Below are 23,660 nucleotides of genomic sequence, written 5' to 3'. Positions count from 1 at the left end.
AGAACAAACAACAAACCAACAGTCAACTCAAACATCATTTACAACAATGTCCCCTATGAGCACAACGACATTAGAATCATCTACAAGTGAAAGTGGTTCAACACTGGAAACTCCATTATCCACAACAGGTACCTCTCCATCTTCTCCATCTTCTACAAAAGAAAGTACATCAGAATTGACTTCATCTACAACCGAAATATTCTCAACTGGTATAGAACAAACAACAAGCACGCAGACACAAACCACTCCAGAAACTTCTAGCACAGAAAAAGAATCTACAATGACAGCTTACTCAACATTTACAACTATGTCCCCTATGAGCACAACCGCATTAGAATCATCTACAAGTGAAAGTGGTTCAACACTGGAAACTCCTTTATCCACAACAGGTACCTCTCAAAATTCTACAACAGAAAGTACATCAGAATCGACTTCATCTACAACCGAAATATCTTCAGCCAGTGTAGAACAAACAACAAGCCAACAGTCAACTCAAACATCATTTACAACAGCTATGTCCCCTATGAGCACTACCACATTAGAATCATCTACAAGTGAAAGTGGTTCAACACTGGAAACTCTATCAACAACAGGTACCTCTCCATCTTCACCATCTTTCACAGCAGAAAGTACATCTGAATTGACTTCATCTACAACAGAAATATCTTCAGCTGGTGTAGAACAAACAACAAGCCAACAGTCAACTCCAACATCATTTACAACAGCTATGTCCCCTATGAGCACTACCACATTAGAATCATCTACAATTGAAAGTGGTTCAACACTGGAAACTCCATTATCCACAACAGGTACCTCTCAAAATTCTACAACAGAAAGTACATCAGAATCGACTTCATCTACAACCGAAATATCTTCAGCCAGTGTAGAACAAACAACAAGCCAACAGTCAACTCAAACATCATTTACAACAGCTATGTCCCCTATGAGCACTACCACATTAGAATCATCTACAAGTGAAAGTGGTTCAACACTGGAAACTCCATTATCCACAACAGGTACCTCTCCATCTTCACTATTTTCTACAACAGAAAGTACATCAGAATTGACTTCATCTACAGCCGAAATACCTTCAACTAGTGTACAACAAACAACAAGCCAACAGTCAACTCAATCATCTTTTACAACAGCTATGTCCCCTATTAGCACTACCACATTAGAATCATCTACAAGTGAAAGTGGTTCAACACTGGAAACTCCATTATCCACAACAGGTACCTCTCCATCTTCTACAACAGAAAGTACATCAGAATCGACTTCATCTACAACCGAAATATCTTCATCTAGTGTAGAACAAACAACAAGCCAACAGTCAACTCAAACATCATTTACAACAATGTCCCCTATGAGCACAACGACATTAGAATCATCTACAAGTGAAAGTGGTTCAACACTGGAAACTCCATTATCCACTACAGGTACCTCTCCATCTTCTCCATCTTCTACAACAGAAAGTACATCAGAATTGACTTCATCTACAACCGAAATATTCTCAACTGGTATAGAACAAACAACAAGCACGCAGACACAAACCACTCCAGAAACTTCTAGCACAGAAAAAGAATCTACAATGACAGCTTACTCAACATTTACAACTATGTCCCCTATGAGCACAACCACATTAGAATCATCTACAAGTGAAAGTGGTTCAACACTGGAAACTCCATTATCCACAACAGGTACCTCTCCATCTTCACCATTTTCTACAACAGAAAGTACATCAGAATTGACTTCATCTACAACCGAAATACCTTCAACTAGTGTAGAACAAACAACAAGCCAGGAGTCAACTCAAACATTATTTACAACAGCTATGTCCCCTATGACCACAACCACATTAGAATCATCTACAAGTGAAAGTGGTTCAACACTGGAAACTCCATTATCCACAACAGGTACCTCTCAAAATTCTACAACAGAAAGTACATCAGAATCGACTTCATCTACAACCGAAATATCTTCAGCCAGTGTAGAACAAACAACAAGCCAACAGTCAACTCCAACATCATTTACAACAGCTATGTCCCCTATGAGCACAACCACTTTAGAATCATCTACAAGTGAAAGTGGTTCAACACTGGAAACTCTATTATCCACAGCAGGTACCTCTCAATCTTCTACAACAGAAAGTACATCTGAATTGACTTCATCTACAACAGAAATATCTTCAGCTAGTGTAGAACAAACAACAAGCCAACAGTCAACTCCAACATCATTTACAACAGCTTTGTCCCCTATGAGCACTACCACATTAGAATCATCTACAAGTGAAAGTGGTTCAACACTGGAAACTCTATTATCCACAACAGGTACCTCACCATCTTCACCGCCTTTCACAGCAGAAAGTACATCTGAATTGACTTCATCTACGACAGAAATATCTTCAGCTAGTGTAGAACAAACAACAAGCCAACAGTCAACTCCAACATCATTTACAACAGCTATGTCCCCTATGAGCACAACCACTTTAGAATCATCTACAAGTGAAAGTGGTTCAACACTGGAAACTCCATTATCCACAACAGGTACCTCTCCATCTTCACCATCTTTCACAGCAGAAAGTACATCTGAATTGACTTCATCTAGAACAGAAATATCTTCAGCCAGTGTAGAACAAACAACAAGCCAACAGTCAACTCAAACATCATTTACAACAGCTCTGTCCCATTTGAGCACATCCACATTAGAATCATCTACAAGTGAAAGTGGTTCACCACTGGAAACTCCATTATCCACAACAGGTACCTCTCCATCTTCTACAACAGAAAGTACATCTGAATTGACTTCATCTACGACAAAAATATCTTCAGCCAGTGTAGAACAAACAACAAGCACGCAGACACAAACCCCTCCAGAAACTTCTAGCACAGAAAAAGGATCTACAACGACAGCTTACTCATCATTTACAACAGCTATGTCCCCTATGAGCACAACCACATTAGAATCATCTACAAGTGAAAGTGGTTCAACACTGCAAACTCCATTATCCACAACAGGTACCTCTCCATCTTCACCTTTTTCTACAACAGAAAGTACATCAGAATTGACTTCATCTACAACAGAAATATCTTCAGCTAGTGTAGAACAAACAACAAGCCAACAGTCAACTCAAACATCATTTACAACAATGTCCCCTATGAGCACTACCACATTAGAATCATCTACAAGTGAAAGTGGTTCAACACTGGAAACTCCATTATCCACAACAGGTACCTCTCCATCTTCACCATCTTCCACAGCAGAAAGTACATCTGAATTGACTTCATCTACAACAGAAATATCTTCAGCTAGTGTAGAACAAACAACAAGCACGCAGACACAAACCCCTCCAGAAACTTCTAGCACAGAAAAAGGATCTACAACGACAGCTTACTCAACATTTACAACAGCTATGTCCCCTATGAGCACAACCACAGTAGAATCATCTACAAGTGAAAGTGGTTCAACACTGGAAACTCCATTATCCACAGCAGGTACCTCTCCATCTTCTACAACAGAAAGCACATCAGAATTGACTTCATCTACAACCCAAATATCTTCATCTAGTGTAGAACAAACAACAAGCCAACAGTCAACTCAAACATCATTTACAACAGCTATGTCCCCTATGAGCACAACCACATTAGAATCAACGGCTACATCCCAAACGTTTAGCATTTCTACCACATCTCATTCAAGCCCCACACCTGAAACATTGTCCTCTGCTCAATCGAGTACCCAAAAAACTTCAACATCAACATCAAAACCTCCTTCATTCACAACTTTTAGTTCAGTTCCAACAACTCCAAGCTGTCTGGACCAATGTCAGTGTAATGGATCTCCATGCATCTTCAATGTAACATCTGGGAAATGTGAATGTGATTGCAAACCTCCCACTTATGGAGTTTCTTGCAATCTTGCATATGACTCTTCTACGGCTAATTTGTGTAAGTTTTTATCATACTTTTCTCATATTATAATTATTGCACTTGTTGTTGGTGTTCTCTATATCCTTTCTTATTTTCCACATTCATTGTAAATAATTATTTGACTGTACAGTGGGTATCGAATCAAAAGAAAATCAGCCCCTAAGATACTTGTAGCCAATAAGTTGTTCATCTGACAGTAAAGTTAGTTCCTGGATTAATATTTTAGAGCTAAAATGTCACACAACGCATAGACATACTTGATGTCCTTAAAGGTCTTTCATTACAAAAGATTTACCACAATAGTTTCAATTATTTGCAGCTCACTTATGTCCCTCATGTTCAAATATTTAAGTCTTTCTAATCTTTCTAAATCTATTATTTATTTGCAGCTGAAGGAATACCCACAAGGAAGGCAAATATCTCTCTTCGAATGTTGATGGACTATCTTCCAGAGTATGGAAATTTGAACTCATCCCAATCAATAAAGATAATTTCCATCTTAAAACAAGAGGTACATTTTCTAATTCATTTTTATTTTCATTGAAGTAATTTAAAGCTCACAAATTTTGTACAAAAAATAAATAAAAATTCTTAATACAGTGGACCAAAAAGTATTCAGCCAGTATAAAGCCAAACATATAAAATAAATAAAAGAAAATCTATATGAACGTCAATATATATATACGTTATTTGCATTGGATTTTTTATTTATTTAACAGAACAGAACAGGTCTGAAATCAAATTAGATAAATTCTTTTTCAAATCTGTAACAAATTTAGTTAATTGCATAAGTTATTTTTGTGCATATTTGCAAAATATATTGTATAAATATTTATATGCAGGAAAAAAACTTATTTTTGTTTTTTTAACAGCTTTCAGTCCTTTGCAAAAGAGCAACACATAACTTCAAAGAAGTGCGCATTCTTGGGCTAAAGTAAGTTAATTTATCTTGAATTTCATACATTTACAAATATTTGCAAAGCAAAATCATATTAATATGTGGCATGTACTTCTTCAAGGGAGGGAAGTGTCATTGCTGAAAGTGTTGCAGAATATAACTATCCCAACAACAACTCAGAAATAATGTTTCTAAATGAAAATCTGGAACGCATACTGGGAGAAATATTTAATGACTCAAATTCACTGGACAATCTCAGCGCAGCTCTCGGTAATGTTACCATCAAAGTTGGCCAAATTACCTTGGAGGAATCTAAAATATTTAGTAAGTTACCTTTTTATTTTAAAAACAGATAAGATATCATCATTTAACATATTTTAGTAAAACACAAAAGGTAGACTTCCTTTAAGGGACACATGGATTACTGTTCCACTATTGTTTTTAATGTTTCTGTAATATGGCTCCAGATGTCTTTTGCATTCATTTATTGAGATCTTTAATTTGCATATCATGTTTTTAATCTCTGTGATGTGTAGATATTTCAGATCTAAAACCATATGTGTCCTGCCCTGCGAATTTTGCAAACTTCACGGAGGAGATTGAAAATGGAGTATGGGTATGTGTGGGATCATGCAAAAAAAATCTCAACTTCTGCAATCAACATGGTGAATGCCAAAATGAAATAAAAGGACCACTGTGCAAGTAAGTGCTTCAAATTCTAATAATTACAAACTGCACAGTCTTCAGTTAATCAAAGGATATTTATTTAAAGGTACACTATGTAACTTTATTTTTTAAGAGAGTACACTCTAAAAAATGCTGGGTTGTTTCAACCCAACTTTGGGTCAAATATTAACAAACCCAATGGCTGGGTTACATTTTTAAATTCAATGAATCCATCTTCCAAACAAACCATGTTTTTGTCTTATTCTGAATCACTTTTGGTGCTTTTCCACTCCATGGTAGTGCTCGGTAGGGCTCACTTTTTGGGGTTTTCCGCTCTGTACAGTACATAGTACCTAGTACTTTTTTTAGGACCACCTCGGTAAAAAAAATTTGTTAACCTCATATTTAAATAAGCAATTAAATAATAATCACGCATTTTAATATGATGGGCGAAAATGAAATGTCTGCAAAATGCAATATCTTCAGGAACCTGTGTGTTGTCAAAACGGGTATCAGTTTGACAACGAAAAACTTAAAAGCGAAACTTTTCAAAAACGCAAAAAAGGAAAAACATTTCAGTTTTTAGGGTATGTTTACGGAACAGCGATGTACTTAAAAACTGAAAAGTTTTTCCTTTTTTGCGTTTTTGAAACATTTTGTGTATGGACGACAATGTTGTCAAAAAATCCCCGTTCACACAGATCTGTGAAAACGACTAAAAACGCTGTATAATGCATGCCAGGCCAGTAGTTGACATGGTCAGAATTAGAATTAGTTGACGATGTTAGAATTTGGCTTATGTAAATAGTGAGTATCCATTGGTCGTAGTAGTGGTGCAGTAAATCTACACTGGAGAAGAGTTAATAAACTCAGTATCTTGAGTAGCAAAAACACAGTCCTGTAGTCTGCCATTGTCGTGTTGGTTGTCAAGTACTCGTACAAGCCTATAGACTGAACACGTAATGCACATGCACATGACGTCACATTTTCACAAATTCACATTTTTGTATTTTATACAGAGACGATAACAGCATTGTTCTCAAAAACTTGCACTTTGAAACAAATTATCAAAATTTTGCTTTTGCAGGTTTCCAAAATGCCTTTGTGTAGCTAAATGAACGGCCAAAACGCATAATTTTTTTTCCATTTTTTAGTTGAAAACAGTGTAATGTAAAGGGCCCCTCAAGTAGCCTACGTCATTGTTGTATAAACGTACCCTAAGAAATACTTTCTTAATGACATCCTCTCCTACTCATTTGCCAATGTCCAGGTGTGAAAGTTCATACTTTGAGAAGTACCATGGAACTCAGTGTGAGCTGTACAGCAGAGGCGCTGGTTTCTACGCAGTACTCTTCGGCAGTTTAGCAGCTTTTGCTCTACTTATCATTGTTTCAGCTGTGATGGTTGTGGTGCTCTACAGGGCCAAGAGGTCTGTATACATTTTTCTGTGACTTAAGCATTCAAAGATGACCCAAAAAAAAAAAATCAATCAACAATTAACTCAATAATCTAATTTCAACAGAAAGTCAAGAAAAAGGAGGTTCTCGTTTTTTGATGATGTCGTCTTTGATTTTACATCAAGAGGTATAATGTCATTTTATTGCTATATGCATGCTTTAGTAGATATTCTCCAGCAGAAGTGCAGACTCTCAAACATTAGAAATGATGTGATATTTTATAATTGAAAATATTAACTATATTATTGCAGGATCCATAGACTATGGACATCAAAACTTTTCAGCCACAGAAGACTCAGAATCCGGGTCTTATGGAGCGAACAATGATCATTCATCTGCGTGGTAAGATGAGAAATTCTATATCATTTTATGATATATGAGAAGATAAAAAAATATAGCAAAACCTAAAATCCCCAGTCAAAATTAACTAGGATAAGATCATTATGACACGATATGTCTTGATGTATTTGTGGTTGTTATTTGATTGATTATTTAATCACAATATTCTAATCTTTTTTTCCTCTTTGCAACAGATAAAGACCAGAGCAACTGAAGTGATGGGTGTCTGATGAAAAGAGATGACAGATGTATATATATACTCCCATTCCCCCACCCCCCTCGCCGACACAATCAATCACAAAACACGGTCAATCAGAACAATCCTCTCTGTTTGCACATCCTATCGCTCTTAAAACTAAGCACACATACCTTGTATGTTTATGACTTCTGTGATGCTTCACTAGGGCATGCTTTCAATGGTTTATCATGTAACATCCTCTTGTAAACTTTACGCAATCACTCTCCATGTTTGTCATTAATATACTTCAGGATCTGCAAATTGGTCCAATGAGCTGTGATTGGGGCGGGGCTTCCTGCTCAAACACACACACACACACACACACACACACACATATATAAAACACATATTGCTCATCGCTTGTTGATGATATTTACGTTGTATTATATTCATGCATTTAGCAGACGCTTTTATCCAAAGGATACATTTAAACCTAGATTAGGAAACGTGAGCTAAAGATTTATGCAGAGAAGAATAAAAAGAAAAACAAATCCTGGTATGAGAGGGTGATACTCTGGGAATAAAAAAAGACTTTTAATAATAATCATCATAAATAAACAATCATAATCAGTGTTGGGTGTAATGCATTATTATCTAAATAATTACTGTAATTGAATTATTTTCCCTTGAAAAGTATTTTAAGGGATTACTCTTCATGTTTCTGTAATTGAATTACAGTTACTTCTGATGTAATTGCATTAAATATTGTATAGACTATACAATTCTAGGCCTATATAAAACAATAGTGGATTTAACGTCTAATATAAAAATGTTTGCTATATTTTTATGTAACTCTTTAAATACTTTGGTAGGCTCGAGAATTATTCATGCAATTCTACATTATTTATTTGAAATAATTAAAAGAGCAGTTTCATATATATCCTTGTATTTGTTCAACTGCTCAATGTTGATATGGGACTTAGAAAGCAATAATGCAATTTATAGAGAGTATAATGAGTAGGTTTATAGTAATCTAATTACATTTTGTAATTAGTAGCTAGTAATTAATTATTTATGTTGATTGTTGTTTTTATTGATTGTTTTTGTTGTACATTTACATATATTTATATGCCTTTTGATATGATAGCAGGGTATTGCTTTACATTGAGAACCACATTAATAGATTGTTACGTTAATATTTATAAAGAAAATAATTGTGTTGAATACATGTTTGCAACTGAAATTCTTAAAATAAAGCATATATTGACTATTGTGGGCCATCATGCTGACTTTAGTGGACTTTTGTTGACGTTTGTTGCAATGTCGTTCTAAGATCACTAGGAGGCGCTGCAGACTTAATTACACGGCAGCTAATCTTCACCTGTCATTTGGCTGCTGCTTCTCATCAAAGGAGTCTTTTTCTTGTAAATATTACTGTAGCCTATTCTCTTAAACTTTAACAAACCATTTCCCTAATTTTGCTAACAGTCCCTGGTTTACTGTCTTGTCATTTAACGAAGGCTTTTATCCAAAGTTACACTTTAATTCAGGGACAGTCCCCTTGGTAAGTTGTGTTGCTCCAGACCAGGACACAATGGTGGTAGTTCATGGATTGTATTGTTTGAACCTACTACCTTTCAGTTGCCAGCCCAGGAAGGAGGTTTAACCACTTGGCCACTCCACCGCTGTATGGCTGCATGCAAATGGGCAATTCATTGTCAGTGGGCCACACCTGCAGGATTGCAGAAGACAACAGAGATATGAACTAAAGTCTATATAGGCCTACTGTACATGGCATCATGAGACATTCAGAGAATACTGAATTAAAAATAATTCACATTTAGTCGATTTTCCTCAGCACTGACTAGGAAGTTAATCATTCTTGCAAAACTTAACATAACTTTGTGATGATTTCACTAATCAATCATTTCAATAGCACAACTTATATAAACTATAATCACGAGTGTGAGCGTTGGGTCACTGGCTATATATTTGTAAGGTGTTCACTGTTAAATGGGTGTAACTGATCACTTTAATTCTTTTGACCGCAGGAAGGAACTCATTCACATTTTTTTGACCTGGAAATGAAATGCATTGTTTTATATGACGAGTAAATGTGTTAAATTCAAAAAATGTAAACCATTTTCTTTTAGGAACAGGTTAAGGGTGTGGGCTTGGGTTAGTCTGTAATCATCATAATTAGATGTATATAAAACAATACGGTATGTCCTCGTTTAGATAACCAAGTAACCGTGTGTGTGTGTGCGTGCGTGCGTGTGCGTGTGCGCGCGCGCGTGTGTGTGTGTGTGTGTGTGTGAATCAAGTGAATGTTTTCATAGGGTTGACAGGAAATAGATTTGAGTCAAGGCCATCTAAACAAGTTGCTTGCTTTTTATAGACCTTAATATATGTGGTTCAACCATCTTCAGTTCTTCCCTTTTGTCTGCTTTTGATCAGGAAGCTTATCTTCCTGTAAAAGTTGAATTACTGGTTTGCAAAGAGTCATTTCCATTTCACATGTGAGGTGAATCGACTTACATCACTGAAATTACTACTCTGTGTCATTACTGTATATTTTAGCACATATTTCAAAAAGATAAAAAATAATATTTCCTGTTGTTAGCTATGAATTTTGTTTGTCAAGTCATCCTCATTTATATAGCGCTTTTAACAATGTAGATTGTTTCAAAGCAGCTTTTTACAGAGATAAACATATAATTTAAGGTAACAGAGATTAGTTTGGTTTTATAAAGCTTAGACAGCATCAACTTCACACTGTTCAATGTTCCTTAGAAGTCTTCAAAAGTGTTATTATTGTAAACAAAAACAACATTTTTACAATTATTTTTGTTAGAAATAAAGCTGGAATAAAAGAAGAGACTTATAGAAATCTTGCCATGGCAACTAACTAAAACAAATAAGTTTATTAAAAATATTAAAGATGACTAAAATTACAAATCCTAAACCTTGCAATAAATTAAAATGAAAACTGAAATATAAAAAGGTAAATGCAGCAGAAGGTGAAAAACATGACTTAATTTCCTGTTATCCGAGCCAAATTTGTTAAATGGATCGGTTTATGGACATTATAGTTCGCTTATTTCAGCAGCTTATCGTTTCATCCAAGGCTTTAGAGCCAAAAAAAAGACCAGAGAAACAGCATTTTCCCCAATCATCAAGGCAGAAAATACCAGTATATGTGACTAATTCCCAGGTTTGCTAGATAGTGCCCTGTAAAGCAGCTCCAAAGACACACATCCCTTTAAACCACAGACCTGATCCAAGATCGGTTTTAAAGTGCAAAAGACCAGTTCACCTTCCTCCTGTCTGGAGCCAGGCCAGTAGCAATGAGGCAGAGCGCAGAGGCGTGGATGTGATAAAACAGGCAAAACAGCTATATCTGTGTTCCACAGAGATACGACATACTTCACAGAACGAAATACTGCAGAATATCAGATAAAAACAAACTTGATTCATAAATAAGTATTTATTTCTATTACTTTAAAGGATACAATCCACTAAGAACTATTCAGTTTGGGTAAGAGGACAATGTTAAATACTTTTACACATCACAACATACTGTTTTATCAGTGCACTTTGCTTTATATATATTTTTATATATACACACACATACACGCAACACAGCAGAGATGTCTATTTCTTCTTGAACTTGCCTTCATTTTTAGGTAAGACTGCATAAGGAAAATAAAAACAATGTAAACATTTTTTGATACAGAAAATAGTAAAACAACTGGTTTTAGAAAAATAATGGCATCAAATGAGTTCAAATCCCTTTGTGAGGTGGAAAGTTGTACTTGACCTCAGAGCTTCCAAACAGCATGTTTTTAATAGTCTTACTTTCCTCTTTTCTTTTTTCTTCAAATTGCATGGAACTTGCTACATTTACTGAGTTATCATGATGGTTCTGGAAACAATATAGAATAATAAAACATCTCATTCACCAGCTGCCAGCAGCCAAAGTCTCAGGTGCCCACACCCATTGTAATCACGTCTAACAGGAATGCACATACAGTAACAGGAAGATCAGTATGTGTGAGCTTGGCCAAAATCAACACATATGGACTTTAACTCCATATAGCTCTTAAAAATCGGTCGAAGATGAGTTTTCATTGAGGAAGTGTTAATGACTGACTGTAGAGAATGGGCAAAACATAAAGAAACACAGATCAGGGGCAATTGTTTCCTTGCATGCGTCAAGGGAGATTGTGTTCGTTGAGTCTTTGTAATCCGTAGTTGGGAATTTAAGAACTAGAACTATAATGGGAGGTAGTACTCAAAAAAATCCTATTCCAGACAATGGCTCACAGCTTCACGTGGAGACAGCACTTTAAAAGAGGAGATAAACACGTTCACAGGTTTTGTAAGTATTGCTTTTTGTGCAACAAAAGAACACACTACACCTTAGCAAGAAGCCAGGGTTCAGAAATACTCCGTTCATTCAGAGGGCAACATTTCAGCTGCCGTTTTAAGCAGCTTATAAAAGCAGTGCCAAAATTGGGCAAATGTAACACATTCAGCTCTCGTATCACTCACACACTCAACTCAGAGCAGAAAAGCAATACTTAGCCTGCTCCTATGTAACACACACTCAAGACTACAAGTTATAAAGACAGGCCACATAAAATCGCACAAAAAAGTGTCCTGACAAAGGCTGAGAGAAATATAACAGAAGAGCTGCGAAATAGTGTGCATGTGTCAGATTTCATGCTTGCATGCAGTATGCAATGCAAAAAGATGGAATAACCTTCACTTAAAATGCCGGCCGCAAAAAAAGCCAGGCTGTTTTTATACTTCATATATGGTAGACGACATAAACGTACAGAAGCATTACTGACCCTATGTCCCAATGATCATATGAACGCTCCAAGACATAAAATTTTTCATCAATGCAATATAAAATGAGACTACGAAAATTTACAACACTGAAGTATGGAGGTACCAGACCAGCTAATACCCAACAACTGCACCATGTCATCATTTCAACACTTACATTTCACATAACAATGAAACAAAAAACATAATTCCCGAGCTCGCTCTAATAGAACTCTTAGAACGGTTTTCAGGTTGAGAGCAAAACAAGAGAAATCCCAGTAACTGCAATTCATAAGTAACACGCTCGAATTTTACGAGCACTACAGCAAAACTGCAACAAAGCAGCGACAAAGTCTTCGGACAAACGTGTCCTAGGTGATAGCTCGCTTATTTCATACCAAGTCTATTTGGTGCGTCATTTTCCTTTTGCTTTGACAGTCCCAGTCCAAACTCGAATCGGAGGCATCCGTGCCTCGACACGCTGTGCTGTCCGTTAAATACTTCTCATGTTTGTCCAGGTATGGTGGGCGTTGTGGCAAAAGGAAGTAGTGCGTGTTGCTGGCTTTCCTGCCATTCTCCATGACGGGCAGAATGCATGGGGAGCCTTCGCTATTCTGTCGTTGCAGACCGCGACTGACGTATTTGGGATCTGGGGCAAAGCTCTGCGTAGGGGGCATGATCCCGTTGAGGTACATTGGGAGGCTCTTTGGGCTCGGGGTGCGGGAACTACAGGCGGAAAAAGGTTCTCTAGGGGGAACTTTGGGAGGTCGGTCATCGTCACTGTTGGCTCCCGATGAGACTTCGGCTGACCAGCGCCGGTAGTCTCCCGTTTTGATAGGTCGTGGGGGAATAGGAACTCTCGGAGGAACTTCTGGTTTATCCAGACCTTGTGTATTCCAGTGGTGACTGGATAGTCGGAAGGAGGTGGGTTTGTTGAAGCAGCCGGCAGGGCCAGAATGGGAGCGCCGCAGCTTTCTTTGCGTACGTTCCTGCTGTCTGAGACAGTTCTGCTGCTGTTGCTGGTGGTGGTCGCGGAGCTCCTGTTCCCTCTGCTGGGTTTCCCGCTCCTGTCTCAACTTCTGTGACTGTTGCTTCTGCTGGGAACTTGGACCTTCAAAGTAGGCATAGTTAATCTGTCCACAGCCCCTGAAACTCCTCCTACTAGGCATTCCGTACCGGAAAGGAGAATTTTTGGAGCAAGGTTCGGAAACCAGGCAGCGATTGTCATCTCCGTTGAAGAACTCTACTTCACTGTCCACAGCCTGATCGGGGGAAAGCTCAGCTGAACCGGGAATTGGGGGAAGGGGTTTGGTGACTCGGCTGGGCGTCTGGGGAGGACTGATGCGGTCAGATACGGTTAGACGTTGAAAGCAGGGAACCACTTGGTCGTTTTTGGCAGGGCTAGACGTAGAAAGGTCTGTGTGCAAGGTGAGCTGGCAAGGTCTGGGCTTTTTGGGGGGCAAGGGCTGGCCTCCTGGGCTGTTTGTTGATTGAAGATGAGTCTGCAGTTCTGTTTAAATGGAAAGATGTCAGAGAATGAGAATACAGCAGTTTTTAAGACTGAAATTAATCAATTGTTCTTTTATGCAAACTATACAAATAACCCCACTGTCAACTGTGTAAAGATCGAGTCATTTTTGAGTGAACTTTTAATGATGATGAAACTTATGTTACTTACTGTCCGCTCCTGAAAATGACGGCAGCACCTGTTGCTGGGATTGATTGTTAAAATCCCTAGAAGAATCAATGGTGAAGCATAAGCTGCAAATTAAGAACAGGAAAGCTAATCAGATTGATGCACAAATCCAAGGTTCATTTACATCATGAAAAGTTGCAGACCATTTCCTGTTTTTCTATTCAGTCATGCAGTGCATGCCCAGGGTCTTATAAAATCAAAACATTTTCAACTCTGAAAACATGTGAAAAATTTTCACTTACTTGTGTAGATCATGGTATTTCCAAGAGGGCTTAGCTCCGGCCATGCTATGCCAGTGGCTGCCCCGCAGGAAAAGGCTTTGCGCGGGTAAACAGATCTCCTGGGCAGTCAAGCCTGCAGTGGACATGCTCCAGCTGCAGTCGGTTCGCATTCAGGCCAGGAAATGTTCCTCCCGCCAAGCTGGCAGCTGCTGGCCTGTACCTGAAACACAGCCATGAGAGGACAAGAGCATGAATCTCTGTAATACCTCCTACACAGGAATACAATTAAATGTATTTAGTCCTGCTTCTCAGATTTTCTTTCTTAAAGAGAAAAGGACCTAAATTGTAATGCATCTTATCTAGAGTTTCACAAGAGCTCTTACACTAAGATTATGATTGAAATAGGACAAAACTCAAAGGAGATCTTTCTAACATCTCATTTGTTTCTCCTATACTGCAATGAGCTTAAATGGAGATCAAATTGAGACTTTCTGATGAAAAATGCCCTACTAATCTCTCACGTTGAGGTCTCTTCTGAAACTCAAGAGGAAACCCAATGGATGGTTTAAACTCAAAAGATCTCAATATGTACTCAAAGATTTCTAAATCAAACTGACCCACTTCCATTATATAGCCTAACTCTCTACTCTAACTGTACATCAGCTATTGTCTTTTTGTGTCTATTTTACATTTCTGTTAATGAATTTTAAGAGAAATGTCCAAGATTTACAATTACAATTATGCATCTGGCAGATGCTTTTATCCAAACCGACTTGTATTGCATTCAAGGTACACACTTTTTATCAGTTCTTGCTTTCCCTGGGAATCGTACCTATGACCTTAGTGTTGCTAGTGCCTTGCTCTACTGATTTAGCTACAGGAAGATACTTAAAAAAAAAAATACAGCCAAGAGCTCCATTCATTCTCCTAAGCTATGAGAAAGCAACCTTTGGGCAGTGACATTTTCCAGTGCGATCTCACTATTAACTACAACCTTTGCCTCAAACTGCTAATTACTGTTTATTAATAGTAAGTAAGGTGGTTAAGTTAAGGTATTGGGACGGATTAGGGGATGTAGAATATGGTCATGCAGAATAAAGCATTAATATGTGCTTTATAAGTACTAATAATCAGCCAATATCCTAGTAATATGCATGCTAATAAGCAATGGGAATTGGACCCTAAACTCAAGTGTTACCGAACACTCAAACCTAATTGAGATCACCTAGGGATCATTGCAATGGTTTTGTTATTGTTGTGGAAAAACTGAGACATTTTGTCTAGTTGTTTATGGAGCCCAGGGCTATCAGCACCCCATCCAATGCACCTCCTCACTTCCCCTCGCTTTGCAATGCAGTCAGCCATGTGCACAGCACTCCAGTCGCGCTCTTTCAGAGAAGAACATTGAGCAACATTCTGCTGAGCTTCCCAGCCTGTGGTATGACAAGCGTTCAGTTTGACAGCACTAAACGGCATGTATGCCCCAAAAGCCTTGAGGATAGTGCCAAACTGAATGCTCTCACACAATGTCACACACATACAAAACAGCTCACAGTTCATTGCAAGACTCATGCTCAAAAAATACTGTTGTGCACAATTTATCAGTTTTCTGTGTTGAGATGAAATATTGCACTGTAATTTTGTCTGCAAGCACAATGACATTCTGAGAGTCTTGTGCAAATGCTATTCTCACAGAGGAAGTCTAATATCAAATTATATATGCAAATAAGTCTCAAATTTCATGCCTTGGGAACACATCTTATGTTTAAAGGAAATTGCATCTACTATTACTATTTAGTGTAACACTAGAGATGGTCTACAGCAGTTGCTTCTAGAGTAGAATCCAATAAAACACTTTTCACTCTTTGAGAAACCAGCTTTACACCCTTGAGAACTTGAAGAGTGATGGACCTGGAGGCAAGGTACATCCTGGTTTTAGCTTACAAACACATATCACGCTCACAAGCTATCAAATCACCAACATTACGACAGTCTTCCAGAGATAAAATAACTCATGTACCCAATTACAGAGCAATTAGCATTTTTATAGAACAATTTATTGCAGGGCTGTTTTACAAGGCAATGCATTTCTGCAGGGCTGTGTGTGATATCCAACTGGTGCATTAACAGGATCTAGCAATTTAATCAATATTACACATTTCAAGAATAACCAATACAGATTTGTACATGATGCACAGAATAAGTCAAAGAAAGCAATGCAATGCCACTTCATAAATGGGTATGTGCTTAAACCGGGTCAATTGGTTCAACAGGGACGTGCATTTCTGTTGACCGTCCCTGATCCGGTGCATAAATGCAGTTCTGCCTCCTGAAAGCTTTGGACCTTGGATACGGTCACTATGAGCACACAATGCAACCTGATCTGTGATAAAGAAACCCATGGGACAAGCGCTTCCTCTCACAACAGGTGCAAGACGGACAGACCTCCTAGTGTCCGGCACAGACATTTCTCAATGCTTTCGGGAAGACAATGCCAGTGTGTTGCACAGACGTTAAGTAAACAAAGCGTGCCAAATGTTGTTCGCTGTGGCGTAAACCCCATAAAACCTCCTTCAAAACACTTACAGACACACATTTACTAATTCTACCCTCTTTTGCATTTAAATCTGAGACTATGGAGATATTTGGTTGCATTGAGTAAGAAATGCATCACATTTCACTCAAAGCTTATTTTAGTATTACTAAGATTGTGACATTATGTTCATGACAATTAAGCACAATTATTTATTTATTTAAATTAAATCAGCATTAGGGCCACATTCAACATATACTGCAATGATACAATAAATATTCTTTTTTTTTTTTGCACTACAGTAAATAAATTAGTACAGAAAACAAGACATTTTTGTATTTGGATGTCTTGATTATTGTGAAAATCGTGTCAGAATGAAAATAAAATACTTTATACGTTACAGTAAGGTTCCATTTGTTAACATGAACTAACAATGAAAAACAATTCTAAAGCATTTATTCATTTTAGTTAGTTAATTCCAAGATTTACAAACACATTATTAAAAACAAAATTTGTATCTGTTATTATTATTATTATTAAATTAACCAGAGCTAACACGAATAAAAAATAATAGGCTGTATTGTTATTATTAGCAATGATTAATAAATACTTTGCTCACTGTTCATTTCTATAACAATAACTAATGGGACCTTAATGTAAAGTGTTAGCAAAAATAGTATGGTTCTCGAAATAGGCTTAATGCAATATACAATGTCTTAATTTTGCAGTGAAATGTGGACATGTTCTTGACAGACTAGCATACAATGGATCTGATGGAAATACCGGAAATACTGCTTATGAACACACAGCACATCAAAAGCGGTTCTAATGCCCATCTACTGTAATGTGTGCATATTCAGAACACAAACACCCATTCCGTCCCTTTATTTTAAACAAAAAATATTTCAAAAAGAAGTCCAATAATAAAGTGTAAAGTCATTATACATGGACACAAATTGCGAAATATCTGCATCCTGACACACAACCAATATGACACTGTAAGAAGGTATGAAGGAGAGACAGTCTCGCGCGTTCACACCCCGCCGCGGTTTCCAGGCAACCATACCCGATCTACCTGTCCGCTTCCGCAAACTGGCGGGATGAGTCACTTGAACTCTATCACACCTGACAAAACACACCTCACACATTTCTTTCAGAAAAAAGACTGATGTTCCACGAGATGAAGCAACAAGTATTTCAACGTCACATATTATGACACAGCAATGGGATTTTTGTCGGCTGATAATCATCAGTTTTGTTGTTATTAAAATAAAAAACGCTTAAAAATCTAAAAATTAAATGAAAATATAAATTAAATAAATAATAAATTAATTAATAAATTAAATTGTTTTGGAACGGTTCCTGTGCTTCCCTCCTAATTGAACACACACTCTTTATCGGATGTCTGTCACAGAATCTGATAATATCGTTACACACGTCACTATCGTCATCAACACTGAACACTCACGCACGCACACAACACACACACACACACACACACACACACACACACACACACACACAAGAGAGAGAGACAGACAGACCACAAACACTGTACCAAACACATTAAAATTCACCTTAATCTTCTGGGAGATTCTAGGTGTCCGGTTTTAAATGTTCATAATGCCGTAATGATCCCGTTCGGTCCGTTTGAAAGCTGTACTGTACCTCTGTGGATGCGCGAGAACTTTCATTACAGCGGGTCGAGAGCTTCGTTAAACGGGTCTCAGTGTGCGCGGTGCTTTAAATGCTCACTCACTGCAGTCAGAGGACGCACAAGCCACGCCCCTTCAGACGGGATTTAAAGACACAGTGCGCACAATGGTGTTATATTTTGTGAATGTCTCTGCATCATTGTTACCCTTCCAGTGTGTTATGTATTTGTTTAGACAATATATATATATATATATATATATATATATATATATATATATATATATATATATATATATATATGGTCCAAAGTTTGGAAACAGTACTGTTTTTAATGTCTTTGAAAAAGTCTATTGTGCTCATCAAGCCTGAATTTATTTGATCACAATACAGTGAAAAAAACAGTAATATTGTGAATATTATTACAATTTAAAATAATGCTTTTCTATTTTAATATACCTAAAAATATAATATATTTCTGTGTTGCAAAGCTGAATTTTCAGTATCTTCAGTGATCCTTCAGAAATCATTCTAATATGCTGATTTATTATCCATGTTCAAAACAGTTGTGCTGCTTACATTTTTTTTATAACCTGCTATACTTTTTATCGGATTATTTGATGAATAAAACGTTTAAAATAACAGCTTTTACTTAAAATAGAAATATTTTGTAACAATATACACTCCCGTTCAAAAGTTTGGGATCAGTAATTTTTTTCTTTCTTTCTTTTTTTTTTTTTTTTTAAGAAATTATTACTTTTATTCAGCAAGGATGTGTTAAATTGATAAAACGGGATAGTAAAGACTTATTTTGATAGAAAAGATTTCTATTTTGAATAAAAGCAGTTATTTTGAACTTTCTATTCATCAAAGAGTCCTGGAAAAAAAGTGTAACATTAATAAATGTTTCTTGAGCAGCAAATATTAGAATGATCTCTGAAGGATCATCATATACATGATATATTCAACAGTAAATAATACAATATGCTATATAAACTCATCAAAATATTCAAAATGACACTTAAAAAAAAAACAGCACGCATCCACTTATCCACAACAGTTAACAAAAATGCATTTCCAAAAAGATAAACCATTTTTTTTTAGTTTAGACTATTAGCCTTAACAAATGTTCTTTTTTGCTTAAATAGAAACTTGCCTTTGTTTTTTCCTAAAGTAAAGAGCTATTAAAATCGAAATCACCTTTTCCTCTCTATTATTAAAAACACAATAACTGAATCAGAAAATAGATTATTTAGGATTTGTTTCAGAGCTATAGTTTAAACAAACCTGTGCATCAGAAATATTAAAACATGATATAACCATAAAGTATCAAAAATGTGGCTTTGAGGCAGACATCACAGCAAATAAACATTAGATACCTAAAACCAGACAGACTGCTAACATGACATGACAGTCTAGAGTCCCTGGAGTCAAAAAGACTTGTTTGAACAGACAGACAAGACCATACAAGGCTAAAGAACCTCAGTGAGACGTGCAAAGAGAGGCATTTAATGCACAGAATGAAGAAAATAAGGGATCACGGCCCCGGTGAATCCACACAGACATTGAGACAGACATAAAGGTGGCTCCATTGCTGATAAGAAAGAACATACAGCAAACACTGCGATGTTTTACTGCTGCATTATATTTACCTGCCTGTCGAGATGGAGCCCGTACTGTCTGCAGGCTAGAGGGATATTGGTGATGTCTCTTCATTATGGTCTGTGGTGTAGATAACAACTGTTATATCATATAATACACATCTGATTCAGTCTTATCCAGATGCCCATGTGGACATGAGATGAACAGATGTCATTCCAGTGTTTGTGCGTGTTTACAGCCGACTTCAATCGGGGTGCAGGTCGGTTGTGCACGGTAAGATGATAGATAATGTTACAGGCTTACAAACATGGAAAAACAGTTCTCATACCTTTTGTTGTTGATGTCAGAAGCTGTGTCCGATAAAAAACTACAGCAGTTGGTTAGAAATTAGTATTATTTTCGTTTTATTACTCAGCTTTCATTTTTATAATTTAAGTTTCCATGTTAATTTTAGCTAATTAGTATTTCATTATTTTTCATAATTTCCTTATGTGCTCATGTCATTTTATTATAATTTTTTAATTATTATTTAGATAATTAAAAACCCTCCCCCAGTTTTTGGGTATGTTCAACCCGATCTCACGGCAATTCGTACGAATTTTACGAGGTGGCTAATTCGTACGAATTCATACGACCTCATACGTACGAATTAGTAAGATTTTTGCTAAATCGTACATATTTTACGAGTTGCCCAATTCGTATGAATTTGTACGAATGACCTGCTCTTGACCCCGCCCCTAAACCTACCCATCACGTGTGTTTAGACAAATTAGCCACTTTTTAATCACTCGTACAAATTCGTACGAATTTGTCATGAGATAGCGGTGGTATGTTTACGTGACAATGATGAAAGGGTTTTTCTTTGCGTTTTTCGTGTACAAAAGACAGCGTTGTCAAAACGATCCCCGTCCACACGGATCCGCGAAAACAATTGAAAAAACTGTATTCTGCAGCCAGGCCAGTAGTTGACGATGTCACTTTGTAAAGAAACACTACACGCCTATAGACAAAACACACATGCGCATGAAGTCACCGCTTTCACAAATGTACAAGTTTTTTTAGTTTGCACGGGGACAATAATGTATTATAATGTATATAATACATTATTACAATAATGTATCGGTTTCAAAAACGTGCACTTTGAATCCCATTTTCAAAAGTTTGCATTTTCAGGCCCTCAAAACACTGTTGTCGTGTAAATGAGCAGCCAAAACACATATAAAAATGTCAATTTCTGGTTAAAAAAAAGTGTCGTGTAAACGGCCCCTTAGTTATAGTTTTTGTTTATTTACAGTTAATAATTTTAGTGCTTCAACTTATTTCAGTTTATTGTCAAGGTAATGTTTCTCATTTTCATTTAGTTTAAGTTTTTCAAATAATTTATTTAAATATTTTAAATATTTATTTAAGTTTTATTTCAGCTTTATTTTAATTAACAGAAATGTTTTTAATAGTTTTAGATAACAATAATAACTGTGGTACAAATTCAGTTAAAATATACAGGCCAACTTGGACAAGATGAGTGACATTCACTCATCCTCAAAAACCATGAAAACTTCTTGAGATAAGAGAACATGCAACACAGAATACATTAAATACAAGCTAAAATTAGGACAAACATGGTTTATGTTTTCATGTTGTTGTTTTTTTTTTTAACAAGCTGCATTGGTTTGGTCTGTATGAACCCACCACTAAATACAACAAAATTTTAAAAGTGTTAAATAAAATTTGGCAGCTCACTAATAAGACTACTTTAACTTGTATACTGAGTGTGAAGCTTTGCATACGGTCAAACACAAAGCCACAAAAAAAAAAAACTCAAAAGTGCTAAACAAACAGAGCCGAGAGGCAGGAATGCAGCAGGAACAAAATGTGCTTGTTACAGTGTTGCAAATCTCCGTGTCTGGCCTTGGCCCCCCAAACCCAACAGGCTTATCATCCGATATTTGGCCGTGGATGAGCCGACTAGCTTTAATCCCCTTATAATTTCAAGAACATTCCACAGATTCCAGCGGACAGTTGTGGCCAGCAGGAGAGCGAATGAACTGTCGATTTTTGACATTGTGCTAGTGGTGATTCACAGAATGGTGAACGTGCATGCGTGAATCGCTGGCTGTGCACTTGTTAAGTTTGTGAGTGTAGGCTACATACGGGTCTATAACAGAATGGTTTGTATTTAATTGTGAATCAGTGCACATGTGCATTCAATGCAAATGTGTCTATACATTAACCAAGCTAAGTCAGAGTTTGTCCATCCCAAAATGGCTTTCCGGATGCATTGTCACATGAATAAAAGTCAACTGTTCCTGTGTCATTCGATGCACCTCGCTTTGCAGTCAGGTGTGTAGACAGAACTGAACTGATCTCAGCTCAGATTGCCTTGTGTTGATAGAAACACGGCCATGAACTTTCCTCCTAGCCAGATCCCTCCCAACTCCCGCTTCTCATACACACACACACACACACACACATAGCACGAACACACAGTCCACTGTTGATATGATGTCATCGTATGCACACATAGGAAGTGCCTTATAAAGTCAGGCTATGCACCTTTGGAGCAGAAAGGGTCAATTAACCAGGTTTGAAGGAACACCTGCTTGAAATGTTTAAACAATAACATCACATAAGGTTGGCAGACGCATAAGGAATACTGATCTGGATTCAAAGCGATTTTTAAAGGGCAAACATGGCTTTAAAATAACTTTAAATGCATAAAGTCTGATTTATTTATTTTTATATTTCAGTTTACATCTTAAAGGTACATGTAACTTTTTTTGTTCAGTTAACAACATTTAAAAGAGTCAATACATCATCAATCCTTCTTCCAAAACATGTTTTTGTCTTAACCTGGTTCACTATGGTAAGCCTATTAAAAGTGTTTATATTTTAGAGCTGTCTGGATACTTTTGGCGGGAAATTGCATACATACGTCCCTTGCCTGTGCGTGTCTCGTTATATCCGTAAATAGCTACTCCGGCTGCTTCGACGCGTGTATGGTGTGAGAGTGGCAGAGGTTAGTTGTCACAACAAGCGAGAAAGGTTGACATGGAGCAGCTAAATCTCCGAACGCCACACAGAGGAGAGTCTGCTGGAGAAAAGAGAACGAGACAGAGCTCGCAATAAAACAAGAATCAACATAGGCTTGGCTTTTTGGAGATGGCGAACTGGGGGATTTGAAATAGGGCTGCACAATATTGAAAAAAAACTGACTTAGCAATGTTTTGTTTTTCATCTAAATATATTGCGATATAAAAACAATTTCACCAGATGACATGAATAGCTCTATTTTGGAAAGAATGAATAATTCTAGAATGATTGGGGTGATTTTGTAGGAAGTGAATCTGCATAAAAAATAATAAACAAATTTCTAGCATAAATAAATACAATAAAACAAAGTGATTTATATAGAATAACAGGGATTTATCTTTTTCATGTAATTCTAAACAGTATTCAGGTACAGAAATTGAATAATCAAAAGTAAAATAACATTGCATATTCTTAATATGACTGTATAAATTAAATATATTATATGATTATATGATATATATGATTTTCTTGTATTTAGTTGCATGATTAAAATATGTGGGTATATAAGGCTGCTGTCACTTTAAGACTGAATGCACAGATCCAATATAATGATAGCATAATAATTCTC

The 23,660-nt window shown here is 36.8% G+C and overlaps 2 protein-coding genes across 3 annotated transcripts; one reads left to right on the top strand and one right to left on the bottom strand.

Moving 5' to 3' along the window:
* The first annotated feature begins 1,150 nt into the window (after positions 1–1,150).
* On the top strand, positions 1,151–7,858 carry LOC143711407 (uncharacterized). The gene is made up of 11 exons (XM_077202852.1): positions 1,151–1,306; positions 2,509–2,579; positions 3,193–3,944; positions 4,316–4,437; positions 4,799–4,860; positions 4,946–5,148; positions 5,361–5,526; positions 6,761–6,919; positions 7,013–7,074; positions 7,199–7,289; positions 7,481–7,858. Coding segments are annotated over exons 1-11 (1,845 nt in total). The 3' UTR covers positions 7,482–7,858.
* Positions 7,859–10,932: 3,074 nt separating this feature from the next.
* On the bottom strand, positions 10,933–18,513 carry errfi1a (ERBB receptor feedback inhibitor 1a). 2 transcript variants are annotated; one of them, XM_077204128.1, is made up of 4 exons: positions 18,325–18,513; positions 14,236–14,434; positions 13,976–14,058; positions 10,933–13,807 (listed from the first exon to the last, which is right to left on the bottom strand). In XM_077204128.1, exons 2-4 carry the CDS (start codon positions 14,382–14,384, stop codon positions 12,690–12,692), a joined length of 1,350 nt encoding a protein of 449 aa, XP_077060243.1. In that variant the 5' UTR covers positions 14,385–14,434; positions 18,325–18,513; the 3' UTR covers positions 10,933–12,689. The 2 variants fall into 2 exon arrangements, with proteins under 2 accessions (XP_077060243.1, XP_077060244.1); XM_077204129.1 differs by having other exon boundaries at positions 13,976–14,031; positions 18,325–18,500.
* Positions 18,514–23,660: the final 5,147 nt, after the last annotated feature.

This window comes from Siphateles boraxobius, unplaced genomic scaffold (assembly GCF_051911475.1).
Source record: "Siphateles boraxobius isolate OS27281-9 unplaced genomic scaffold, OSU_SipBor_1 5, whole genome shotgun sequence".
NCBI classification, from domain to species: Eukaryota; Metazoa; Chordata; class Actinopteri; order Cypriniformes; family Leuciscidae; genus Siphateles; species Siphateles boraxobius.
The sequence above is the reverse complement of the archived record's forward strand: the minus strand, read 5'-3'. Positions and strand labels throughout refer to the sequence as shown.